The 12088-nt window shown below is 43.8% G+C and overlaps 1 protein-coding gene across 1 annotated transcript; it reads left to right on the top strand.

Annotated features, from left to right (window-relative positions):
* The first annotated feature begins 358 nt into the window (after nucleotides 1-358).
* hoxc8a (homeobox C8a) lies at nucleotides 359-4037 on the top strand. Its single transcript, XM_030423189.1, has 2 exons — nucleotides 359-1080; nucleotides 2503-4037. The coding sequence occupies exons 1-2, from the start codon at nucleotides 645-647 to the stop codon at nucleotides 2823-2825; spliced, it is 759 nt and encodes a 252-aa protein (XP_030279049.1). The 5' UTR covers nucleotides 359-644; the 3' UTR covers nucleotides 2826-4037.
* The last annotated feature ends 8051 nt before the right edge of the window (nucleotides 4038-12088 follow it).

The following is a 12088-nucleotide window of genomic DNA, read 5'->3' as shown; positions in this document are numbered from 1 at the left end:
TACCATGTGTCATAGTCTTCATATTTTAGCCCGTTCCACCACATCTCCATTGATCAGCTTTTTAACAAAGCTTCTTGCGATAAACACAGCATTGATCATGTTTAAAGCCTCTTGGGTTGTTGGTTATGATTAGTGCAGCTCCTCTCAAGGTGGATATACGTAGGGCCCACGTCTGACCGGTCTGGGAAAGATGAAGGTGGGGGGGGAGTGGGGGAGAAGGAGGGTGGAGGGAGGGTGGGAGGGTGGGGTGGGTGGGGGGCGCCTGTGTGGTGGGGGTGGTTGGGTGGGAAGCTTAAAAAAAAAAAAAAAAAAAGGAAAAAGAAAGAAAAGAGCAGCGTCTGTGGCTGTGCCGGTCGAGCAAGCCAGCTCTCTAGCTAACGCACATCCAAAGCACATGCCATGAGCCGGGGTTGAAGCCGCACAAAGCTGTGGGGGGAAAAAACAGTGCGAGAGAAATCCGATGAGAGGAACGGCTCGGAGAGAGTGAGCTCCCGTAGATTGTCCAAAGGGGCAGCGTTTCTCCTAGTTCCGGTTTGTCTGCCTGTGCGCGCTGTGCGAGTTGGGACCCTAAACAAAAGGCTGCCATCATCCTAAAGGAGATATTCTGCTGCGAGAGAGCGCCGTCTGCTTGATGCTAACTAAACATGAGCTCCTATTTTGTTAACCCTCTTTTTTCTAAGTACAAAGGCGGCGAGTCACTGGAGCCAACTTACTACGACTGCAGGTTTCCACAAAGCGTCGCCCGCAGCCACACGCTGGTTTACGGACCCGGAGCAGCCGCACCGGGCTTTCAGCACCCGTCCCATCATGTGCAGGACTTTTTCCACCACGGCACCACGGGGATCTCCAACCCCGGATACCAGCAGAACCCTTGCGCTTTGGCTTGCCACGGAGACGCAACGAAATTTTATGGATATGAAGCCCTTCCGAGGCAAACGCTTTATGGTACCCAGCAAGACGCAAGCCTAGCGCAATACCCAGACTGTAAATCGTCGAGCAGCTCTAACCCCGGAGAAGGACAAGGCCACTTAAATCAAAACTCCTCTCCCAGTCTTATGTTTCCATGGATGAGACCCCACGGTCAGAATCATACAATTATTTCCTTTTTCTTTTTCTATGTTGCTCTGTGTGTGCGCGCGTGTCAGCGTGCGCGTCTGCCTGTCTGTATGCGTGCGTGCGTGTGTGTGTGTGTATGTTTGTCTGTGTGTGTGTGTGCTAAATGTGCCTGGATATTACACCAGTGTGTCTCTTAACTATAAAACGAAATAAGTGAGGGAACATGATGGGGCACATACAACCTGTACTGCAGGCTGAGCTGTGCAGCACATGTCTATACAGGGCTGCTATCAGAAGGACCGTTTACACACAGAATGAGGAGCTGATCACAGCTCGTGACACCAGCACTTTGAAGCCAATTATCGTTCACATTAGATATTTCACAAACTCCACGGAAGGACTGATAAGTCGCAGTTTTGAGACAGTGTAGGTGCCACACACACAACACACACACATCTGCAGCGTGCAGAGTGACAGGAGCTGGAACACAACATGCCCCCGATTATCCAGAATCCTGCTTTTAGAGGTTTTTGTGGGGGTAATTTGACCCACAGGCCCCAAATGTGGCTCAGCCTCATCCAGCTGTAATCATCAGGGCTTTATGGATATTGTCTCTTCCACTCATGGGTCACTCTGCTCAGGCTGTCAGGCTACATTAACTCCACACAGGTGTAAGCTTCACTTCTGTCTGCTCTCACTGAGATGTTTATCATTAGCACGTCCTCATCTGGTGATATAGAGCATCTATCTCTTTTCTCTTATTTTCCTCTTGTGTGTCATTGTGTGTGTGTGAATGTGTGTGTGTGTGTGTGTGTGTGTGTGTGTGTGACTGAATATCTCCAGCAGGCTTGTATAGGCCCTGTAGCTAGTGAGGAAAACCATATGAATGGCACGTAGAGTGGATTTTTCTGTATGGAGGAATTTCAGTAAACTGAAGGACAATTTGGCTTAAATGTATAGACATATGATTTCATAATAAAGGCATGCTTCCTTTTATATATACGTGTATATGAACACAGTATCTTGTCATACTTACCCAGCAACTCCTCACACAGACAGCTGATCAACTCCTCCAAACAGAACTATAAGTGGTACAAACACAAGTGAAAAATACCATCACTTAGAGGGCTTTTGTTTTGAAATACAGCACATAATACGACCTCTATGGCTGATATGTGCAGGCTAATAGATATTACTGTTAATGGAAAATCAATTTACACATCTTAGGCTTTAAATAAGGGCTTCCCCCCGCTCTTTATGCGTGGATGTGACCAGTAAGAGGTGAACGTTAAGAATTCATGCTGAAGGTTGGGAGAGAAAATGCAGAAATTAATTATAGATAATCTGAATGTTTTTGTTCTGTTTAATGGGGAGTAGTTGGGGGGGGGGGGGGGGGGGGGAGGATCGTGGTGACTCCATCTAACCTCTGGCTTTATTTCATTCAAGCCCCAGGCAGACGGAATGGGAGGCAAACATACAGTCGCTACCAAACTCTTGAACTGGAGAAGGAGTTTCTCTTCAACCCTTACCTGACCCGCAAGAGAAGAATCGAGGTGTCCCACGCCCTGAGCCTCACCGAGCGGCAGGTGAAGATTTGGTTTCAGAACAGGAGGATGAAGTGGAAAAAAGAGAACAACAAAGACAAGTTTCCGGGTCAGAGAGGAGAGGCCGAAGCCGAGGCCGAGGCCGAGGAGGAGGGCAACGAGGACGGTGAAGGGGAAGAGGCAGAAGAGAAAGAAGCGGAAGAGAAAGAGGAGACCAAGGAGTGATTTTATGGTCCTTTTTATGGTTATATGGCTGAAAAAGAGAGAGAAAAAAGAGAGGTCCCATAAACAGAGGAAGAGTCACAAGGAGGCAGAGAGCGTCAACTTTATGACCACCCTTTCATTTCGTCAAGAGGGAACAGGAATCCCTCCAATGTTGCTGTCATAAATAGACAAAATTCTCCCCTCTCACCATTACTCAACATGATTTGGAATTTTTGTATTATTATTATTTTTTGTTCAGTAGAAAAAGCTACACACGCCCTGTGGCTGATGATTTCTTTCAATGATCTGTCGCCCTTGCAACTTCAAAAAGAATTAAAAAAAATAAAATAAAAATGGGGGGAGGTTAAATTAATTAAAAAAACGCATGTTAGATGGAAAATGGCTTAGCTCTTTTTGTACCAATTTGCTTTGAATAGTCTCAGAAGCATAGCCAAACAAGATCAGAACATGACCAACGCCGAACTGTGTGTGTAAATAGATTATAGCCTACATTTAAAAAGAAACATTTCAGAGTAGCCTTTTTTTTTTTCTTCTCCAAAATTGTACGCGAAGATGTAGGCCTATAACTTAAGTAGTACGTGTTGAGACATCATCGCAGCAGTCACACAAGGCTTGGAACGGGCCCGTGTTGTAAAAAGAAAAAAAAGAAAAGAAAAGAAAAGAAAAAAACCCACACAAGTTTTATTATTATAATTGTTACTGTTACTGTTTTACTCGTTTTCACGTGGATGGCCACTCTGATGGCCATTTAGCTCCTCAGACATCTTTTTTCTAGGATTACCAGGGAAATGCAATCGTTTGAAATCCTTTGATGCTACCTAAAAAAAAAACAACCTGGGGAAATTGCAATAGAGATTTCTGAATATAGAGATTTCATATGGTTTTAATTTTTTGAAAGAAAAAAAAAAGTAATAAAGTGTTCTATATCATCCTTATATTATTAAGTTATGTATGTAGCATTTACCCGATATACAATATACACTTGTTGAAGACAATTTGTGAGTCTTGGGAAGACGTATTAGCTCAAAGCCAAGCAGACAAGTTTTTTTTTATTTTTTATCTTTTTTTGGAGATTGTACCACGGCACTACCTAAACTCAGAGCCTTGCCTTTTGTCGCTCAATTTATATTCCTCACTTGTGGCATCGCTCTGAATTGATCGCAAGCTATTTTATTTCCCCCAACAACTAAAAACTGCCTATAACGCACATTTTACTGTGTAACGATGATACCTGCTACAATTACGATTTTGAAAAAGTAAGGGAATTTTTATTTTAAATGTGCTGGTGATAATAGCGTAGTTGTTTTGCACTGAATATAATCTTTATGTACGTCTTGTTATATATTGATGTTAACAAATATGCTCGTTTCCTGATGTTTCTCCTGTGAAAGACGGAATTTGTGTGTCCCCCTCCCCTCCCCTCATCCCCGCCATTGTTGATGTAAAATCACCAATAAACAAGATGGCTCACAATCATTTTCTGTTTTTTTTTATTATTATTTTATTTTATTGATATCACTCTCACACTCACATGGACACAGACATGCGAACGAGGCGCACACACATGCAAACCGAAGTGTTCTTCACCTTTACTGCTCCCTCTCTCTGAGGACTTTTAAACTTTACGACGCAGCAGAAACCATCCAGAGCCGCACACGAGCCTCGGTTTTTCCCATTTTTGTGACGAACAATCCAACAAATTCAATAAGGAAACGACTGAACGTGCAGCAATGTTTCTGATGGTTTGGAGTGTAGCTGCAGGAGGGGAAGGGGTGAAGCGCGAGCACCCTGCATATTTCATCTGACTGAAATGAAAAGTCTTATTTAAACTTTCTTTAAAACTTGTTCGAGTAACTTTTATTAAAAATAAATAAATGAAATTAAAAAATGCCAGATACGCGCATTGTTGCAGATGTATCCCTTTACCTTTTAAGGAAAAAGGGTTGCGCATCCCCATTCGCAGCATGCGCACTCTCCAAAGCCTGAGTCGTATTTTGATTCATCCTCTTAATAAGAAACTTCCTGTCTGCAGGGAGGACGCGTAGCCTTTCTTAATGAATCTTCGGATGACTAATGGGGCTGTTTTCAGACGAGATGAACAAACATCTGGCTTGGTGTTATTAATAATCGGACGAAAAATAAAAGCACGCCAGAAAAGCACGAGAGGGAAGGCTGGATCCAGTCTGCAGCCGCGCAAGGTGTTGAAAACTTGGGTTGTCCAGACAGATAATCCGGAAAAAGGCGTTGAAAATAAAATAAAAAAATAAACAAAATAAAAAATGAGAATGAGAGGCCAAGTGCAGGTAACACCTCGAGCTTCCTCCTCGTGTCCGACCGCCTGCCTCTTAATGGTGACACTTTGGAATAAACGAGGGACAACAGAGGACCAAACATCTGAAGTGGGCACGAACACTACATGTGTGGGAAGGCGCCATGATGTTACAAAAACACAAAATACCTGTATAGTCACTGGGACTTAAAGATCAGATTTCTACGAACGTCTCATAGAAATCTGATCTTTGTTTTTTAAAAACATGTAACGTGACCTCCTCCTCCTCCTCTTCTTCTTCTTCTTCTTCTTCCACATTCTGTTTACAGTCGCATTTCACTGAAAAACGACCTCTATTTCAATCTGAAGGAGTCAATTTCCGCTTTTCCTCCTACATTTTTAAAAATGTCTTCGACTCTGGTGTGTTGTACATGAGGGCTCGGTGTCGGACTCGTCTCAATCCGCACAGCTGCCACTTTCATGCAGCTAAATTATTCAGAACCGCTGGTGCGCCTAGCCTGTCTGCTTTTCACCCGCTCAGTTATGGACTATTTGAATGAGCTGAAGTGAGCCATTCGATGTGTATGTGAGACGCTGTGGATGCAAATACTTACCCCGTGGAGATCACTGTAAGGTGCGAGTGTTAGGAGACTGTTATTCCTCTGTTATCACCTTTGCTTCGAGATGTTTTATATCTATTGTTCAAGCTTTTAAGGACTATTTTGAGATTTGGGAAATGGGAGGGCCTGGACTCGGAATTGTGTATTTTGAGGGACAGAAAGAACGGAAGCAAACGACGCTGCACACGTGTCTGTCAAGTAGTTGTTTATTTATTTTTCTATTAAAACGAACTTGTAAAGATAAAGTCGGAGCGCTTATTCTATTTGATTCTGCCCGGTGAAGTCTAACGAATGAAATCGAAACGTGGAGGCTTTTCCTGTTATTATTTTATCTGTGTAATAATAAAGATAATATTTTTAAAAAAGAAGCGAATTAGTCTCCACTGCTTCCAAACTACTTGTTCCATTTGAGTGTTTTTCCTTTTAATGTGAATCCAGGCTAATACCGGATATCTTCGGTCAGTTTATGGCTTCTTCTTTGTCTTTTTTCATATTTTCTCTGAATGAACCATCTTGCGTCAGAGCGCAGCCTTTTCATCCCCATGTTTATTTCTCTCTTTGCGCGCTTGCAGTCTTTAGAAAAAATCCGGATGTGTCTCCAAGTCACAGCTATTCCGCACCCCAGTTTGGCCCATTGTGTTAGTGTGTGTGTGTGTGTGTGTGTATGCTTTTACCAGAGGGTTGACATTACCAATAAAGTTTAGTGTACCTGCTGTAAAGTTTATTGGCGGTGTAAAGACACGGCTGGGGATGGCTGTGCGTCTTTTGTGTGCCGAGGCTCAGTGTGGAGATCACGGCCTGCGAGGACAGGATGCACCTCTCATCCAAGTATGTAACGCGGATATCTTTGTATTTATTTGTGTGTAGGGAACTATTATTATAATCATTTGATTCGTAGCTGAGAGTCATAATTTCCCTATTTTTTATTTAAGGCGAGAGGCCTTGCTTCAGCGGGATAAAACCTCCAAAATTGAATGACCTCTCCTCTGTTTCCTCCTCTTACTCTGATATAATTTTCAGATTTATTTCCAAGCAGTATATCTGCTGAAGTTGAAAACATTTTCTCGTAAACCCAGTAGTCGCCAGTAGTTGTTCTCTTCATGTCAAATCCCTATTTTCTAATGCGCCATCTTCTCCTCCTCCTCCTCCTCCTCCTCCCCAGTGTTGTAGACTAGTCATAGATCCTGCTGAAAGTTTGAACCAGATTTACAGTGTTTGTTGATTCCTTGTCATAAGGTTGGATATCTGCTGTGCTGTATGTGTGTGTATATATGTATGTGTGTGTGTGTGTGTGTGTGTGTGTGTGTGTGTGTGTGTGTGTGTGTGTGTTATCGCTGCAGGCTCAAACCCAGCCTCACCTGCTTTTCACGTTTAAAAGAAAAATGGCGATACCCTCAAGCCTGTGAGATACATTTGACGTAATTTTCTATTTTTCTGTTTTTTTTTATACCTGCACCTGGATGCATTTGGCTTAAGGTGAAATCTGACATGTGCTTCATGTCATGAATCCATCCTGAGAGTCCCTCACAGACAGAGAGCCTACCATAGAACCATAGTTTAGTCTAATTTAAGTTTAATCAGAAGCCCCTCTCCCTCCTTCTCTCTCTCTCACTCACACAGTTTTAACTCCCCTTTCCCGTTAGCTTTTTTTGGGGGTACATCATGGCACACAGCTTGTCCACCAGGGGATCTGTCATATTTGTTTTGTGTTTTTTTGACGCACGTCTAATCTGTGACATATGTGGACGTTTACAAAAAAAAAAAAGCATGGCGCTCCATATCATGTGGCCATTTTTAGTTTTGTGCGATCGAAAAAAAAAAGAAAAGAAAAAGCAAGGGGAAAAGATGGGTGCAAACATTCCTGGTTGTTAAAGGGAGAAATTTACAGCTGAGTAATAAAAGTTTACGACTGAATCCCTTCTGCGATTGGCTGCGGCGAGCCACGTGGCGCACGCTCTATGAACATGAACTTTATGCTGTTGTCTATTCTCTGGTCCTTCCCTTGTATCAGCAGCAGACTAAAAACTGGGGCGTAGAAACCTCTTTTTCACTCTCTTGTACTCTAATTTTGAAATAAATAGCCACTGCTGCACGGTCGCTTTTTGGGGGCGCTTGCTTCGTGTGATATTCATCCGATCTCCGACTTCCTGACAGAGGGATCTTCGGGACAGTCGCCGCCTCTACCAGCCGCTGCCTGCGTTTATCCCTCCCGGAGGCAATAAAAGCCGCGACTGCACGGGGAATGGGAGAAAAGAGGAGCAAAGCCAAGCCTTGCAAGAAAAAAAAAACGACTCCCCCCCCAACCCGGTCTCAGTGCCTTCATGAGCTCCCTATCACCGGGAACGTGAAGACCGCCTAACGAGGAGGAGATGGGCGCTGTGTTGATATTTCCCACTCGCCATCGTGACCCCTCAGCTGCTGTGTTGGACCCAAACTACGGACAGCCTGCAGGGGTAAGCTTGCACATTTCCCCTACCCACTCTCCCCATGTTGTGATTCAGCTGTGTTGATGATGAATGCTGCAGAAGTGTGTGTGCATGAGAGAGAGAGACAGAGAGAGAGAGCAGTCAATAGAGGTGTGCATTGCGTGTTGACCTGACCTGTAGCCTGGGAGAGCTGCTGATGCCCAGAGCGACATTCATTACACAGCCATTACACCTCACTGGCCGGTGTAGCAGCACCTGCGTGTGCACACCGGCCGCTTTAGCCCACATTAGCCGAGCATTTCCGAGCTGCTGTGCCAGTCTGCTGTAATAAATTGCCCACTGATAGTAAACTTTGTCATCACTCACAGGCCCCTGCTGACCAGGCAGTGACAAATGACATCCAGAGCTGGCTGATGTGCTCTAATTATTTCCTGTTTCCATACTTGTTGTCACTTGTGATATTCAGTGTGTGCCAAGAGCTTGAATATCATAAGCAATGTCACTCTCTCTCTTTCTCTCACTCACTCACTCACTCACTCTCTCACACACACACACACACACACACACACACACACACACACACACACACACACACACACACAACATACGACATACAGTATGTACACACTCACAAATACACAACCGTGTGGATCTCGGCAGTGCCCCCTAGCGATCAGAAGCGTCGCATGTGGAAGTGGGCGGGTGTTGAGGCTTGTTGTTTATGGCTGCTGGTTTCTCTCGGCGGCGCTCCACTGCGGATGTCAGCTGATCCACTGCCGCCAGCCGGCGAGCAAAACCGCACGAGCTGACATGGAAGGAGTGTTTTCTGAGAGTCTGATTTGTTGTAGTCGCCATGGAGAGCGAGAGATGTGTCTGTGTCCACTGAGGGCTTTCTTTTTTTTTTGTTCCGGTCGAGATACAATGAGATGCTGTTGATTTGTTGTGAGGTGTGACATAATCACTGACGACATTCTGAGGAGAAGCATGAGATGTTTTATTTTTATTTATAACAGCAGAGAAAAAAAAAAAAAAGGCATTACAAAATATCCTCACTGTCAACACCAACATTAGATTCTTTTTAAACAAGAGTGAACAGGGTGTTATGACCGAGCAGTGTATTAAATCACACTGTGGAGTAAATCACACATGAATGGTGCAATATTGTGAGCAGAAAACACTCCAGTTTGTTGGATTCCTCTCCAACATTTTGACCAAAATGAATCAGTGATTTCAAAATATTCTCAGGATGAATCCCAGCACATCATTCATTTACAAATGTATGTCTGTGTGTGTGTGTGTGTGTGTGTGTGTGTGTGTGTGTGTGTGTGTGTGTGTGTGAGTGTGTGTGTGTGTGTTTGGGACCAAAATCAACCAAAAAAATGTGTGAGAAATGAAAAACAAAGGGTTTTAAATTGGACAGTAAATTGTCATTTGCACACTGAAACAAACTAGTTTTCCAATGGCGGAAGTGTCCAAAGGCATCATAAATACCAGTGTGCGTGTGTGTGTGTGTGTGTGACTCAGACAGCAGTACTTGTGTGTGTGAGTGTGTGTGCGCCTGTGAAGTTTGGAAGCGCCTGTTTTTATCCAGAAACTCTCCTTCTGTGTGTTTCTTTCTCTCTCTCTCTGTGTGTGTGTGTGTGTGTGTGTGTGTGCGCGCACAGATCAAATATTATTCCTTGGTGTTATGATGTTTCTATCTCGTGCTGTAGCCGAACGTGTCCATTCGTTACCATCTTGTAAAACACAACCGTTGGCAACAGCCTCGTTCTGGAAGCCTCTTAAAAGACTTACTGTTTTACACCACGTTGTTTGCTTTCCCCCCCTTTATGAAACATTGCTGCTGAAATGGATCGTGTCCGCCGCCGCTGCCCGGTGCTCTGCGGAGAGAGGGAGAGAGAGATAGAGAGAGCTCCATTTAAAACAGGCCATTTGGGGTTGTTAGGTAAATCTTGGTTTTAAAATAAGAGGGGAAAACCACAGTCTATTGTTTTGCCCCGCAGTGTTTTAAAAACCAGAGATAGGCTCGCATAAAACTCCATCAAGTCATGAATCTGTCCGCATCACCACATTTAGAACCTCACTTACAAATCCCGACAGGGCAAAAAAAAATTTTTGCCTACTAATGGTCATAATTTATGATGTGTGGATCAACATGCGCTCATTGGGCAACAGCTTCCTGAGTGCTTAACGAGCATAAAGTCGAACACTTCCGGACATTAATTGGGCCAGCCAGCGATGGTAAAGTGCTTATAGAGGGCTTTACATTGTTAGTATGTGAATTACTCCTTATTAGTAAGGTTAGAAGCGGGGGAGAGGAAAAAAGCATCAGAGCCTGGGCAGACTTTTTCCTTCCCTCGCTGTGTTTTTAATCATGGCTGATAATGTAGAAATTTTACAGGTCCCATATAACTAATACTGAGTGATGTTGTGCTGCTGGATATTGATCTGCGTCTGGAAGAATGCGGAGGAGCGATTGGCTCGCGGATGGGCCCTGTTGTGTTGCAGCAGGCGGGCGGGCTCTTAAAGTTAGGGCCTCCAGGACGAGAAAACAATTAAAGTGTAAATTAAAAAGCTATCCAGCGTGATGGCGACTGATCGTATAACTCAGACAAATAATAATAATAATAATGAAAATAATAAATAATGGTAATGGTAATAATGATAATAATAATCACGCGTGGTCCGTCTCATGCTAAGCCTTCATTGCGCATCCGCCGCGGAAAACTACAAAGTAAGAGCACATCATTAATTAAGTTTTAATGCTTATTATTAATATCCACGGGTACTTCTTGGTGCCAGGCTATTCCCAATAATTTATTATATTCGTCCTCTTGGTTCTTTCGTTCATCGCTGCTCCATAATTCCCCCCTTTTTCTCTCTTTTCAAAGATCGTGCAAACGTCTCACCAAACGGCTTTTCTCGCTTCCCCGCATCAAAAGCCGCGCATGCGATTTGCCTCACGGGCCGCAATAAAACACTAAAACACGAGGGAAAGAATGACCTTTCTAATTCTGCACACTGGCTTCAACCCCTCTGCTGCATTCCTGCCTCGCCAGTCCACACATTGGCTTTAGTGTTCAGCCTTTATTTACAACCTAAACTTTATGGAGCTGCGTGTTTTTTTGAGCGGAGGAGGGGGAGGAGGAGGGGGCAGCTGCGAATAACAATTAAGGGAAATCTGTGATGGCGTCCAAATAATTTGATTTAATTTGAGTGCTTTTAAAAAAAAAATAAAAAAAACTTCTATTAATTTCGAAATCTGTTCACAATGAGTGAATTTTAACGACTGCTCGGCGACGACGATAAAAAGAAATTGTTATAATGAAACAAATGCGTTAACAGTCCCCGCACACAGGCTGCTCCTGACACCGTGAGCGTGATAAATCCAAGAATCACAGACTGCAGCGCCAGATCTGTCCCATTTTTATCCCCCAATTATTTGGGATTTAAATTCAGATTTCATTCTGCGCTTTAAGCGCTGAGGGCGCTTTTGTAAGTTTTCTGTAATTGTTAATGTTACACCTCCTCTGTGGGTTGTAGTTTATATACATTGGGTGCTCCCAGTAGTTCCTCTCATGCTCTGTGCGTGTTTGTTCCATCCAGTCATCAGCTAAAGCGTTACTTAATATCAAATAGAGGAGGAGAAGAATAATCCCAGGACAGCAGTGGTGGGGGACATTACCGCCTCCAACTTTTGCGCTTTATTTGCCACAGATTTGCTCGACGCGGATGTCACATATGGCCACGAATAAGGTGAAGGGGCGCTTTTATTGCACCGGCTACTTCCTCCTCTTTGTTCTTGTCTCTTTTATGGGCTATTCAGGATCCCAAACAACAGACCAAACAGTGTTGCACGTTTAGTCTGCAAGTATTCACCCCCTATTGAAGAAATCAATGAGGTGGACCAATAGGCAGGCAGACATTTTCAGTCACTCCATTGATTAT

The sequence above is a fragment of the Sparus aurata genome, chromosome 7 (genome assembly GCF_900880675.1).
Source record: "Sparus aurata chromosome 7, fSpaAur1.1, whole genome shotgun sequence".
NCBI lineage: Eukaryota > Metazoa > Chordata > Actinopteri > Spariformes > Sparidae > Sparus > Sparus aurata.
This window is presented reverse-complemented; position numbering and strand designations above follow the sequence as displayed.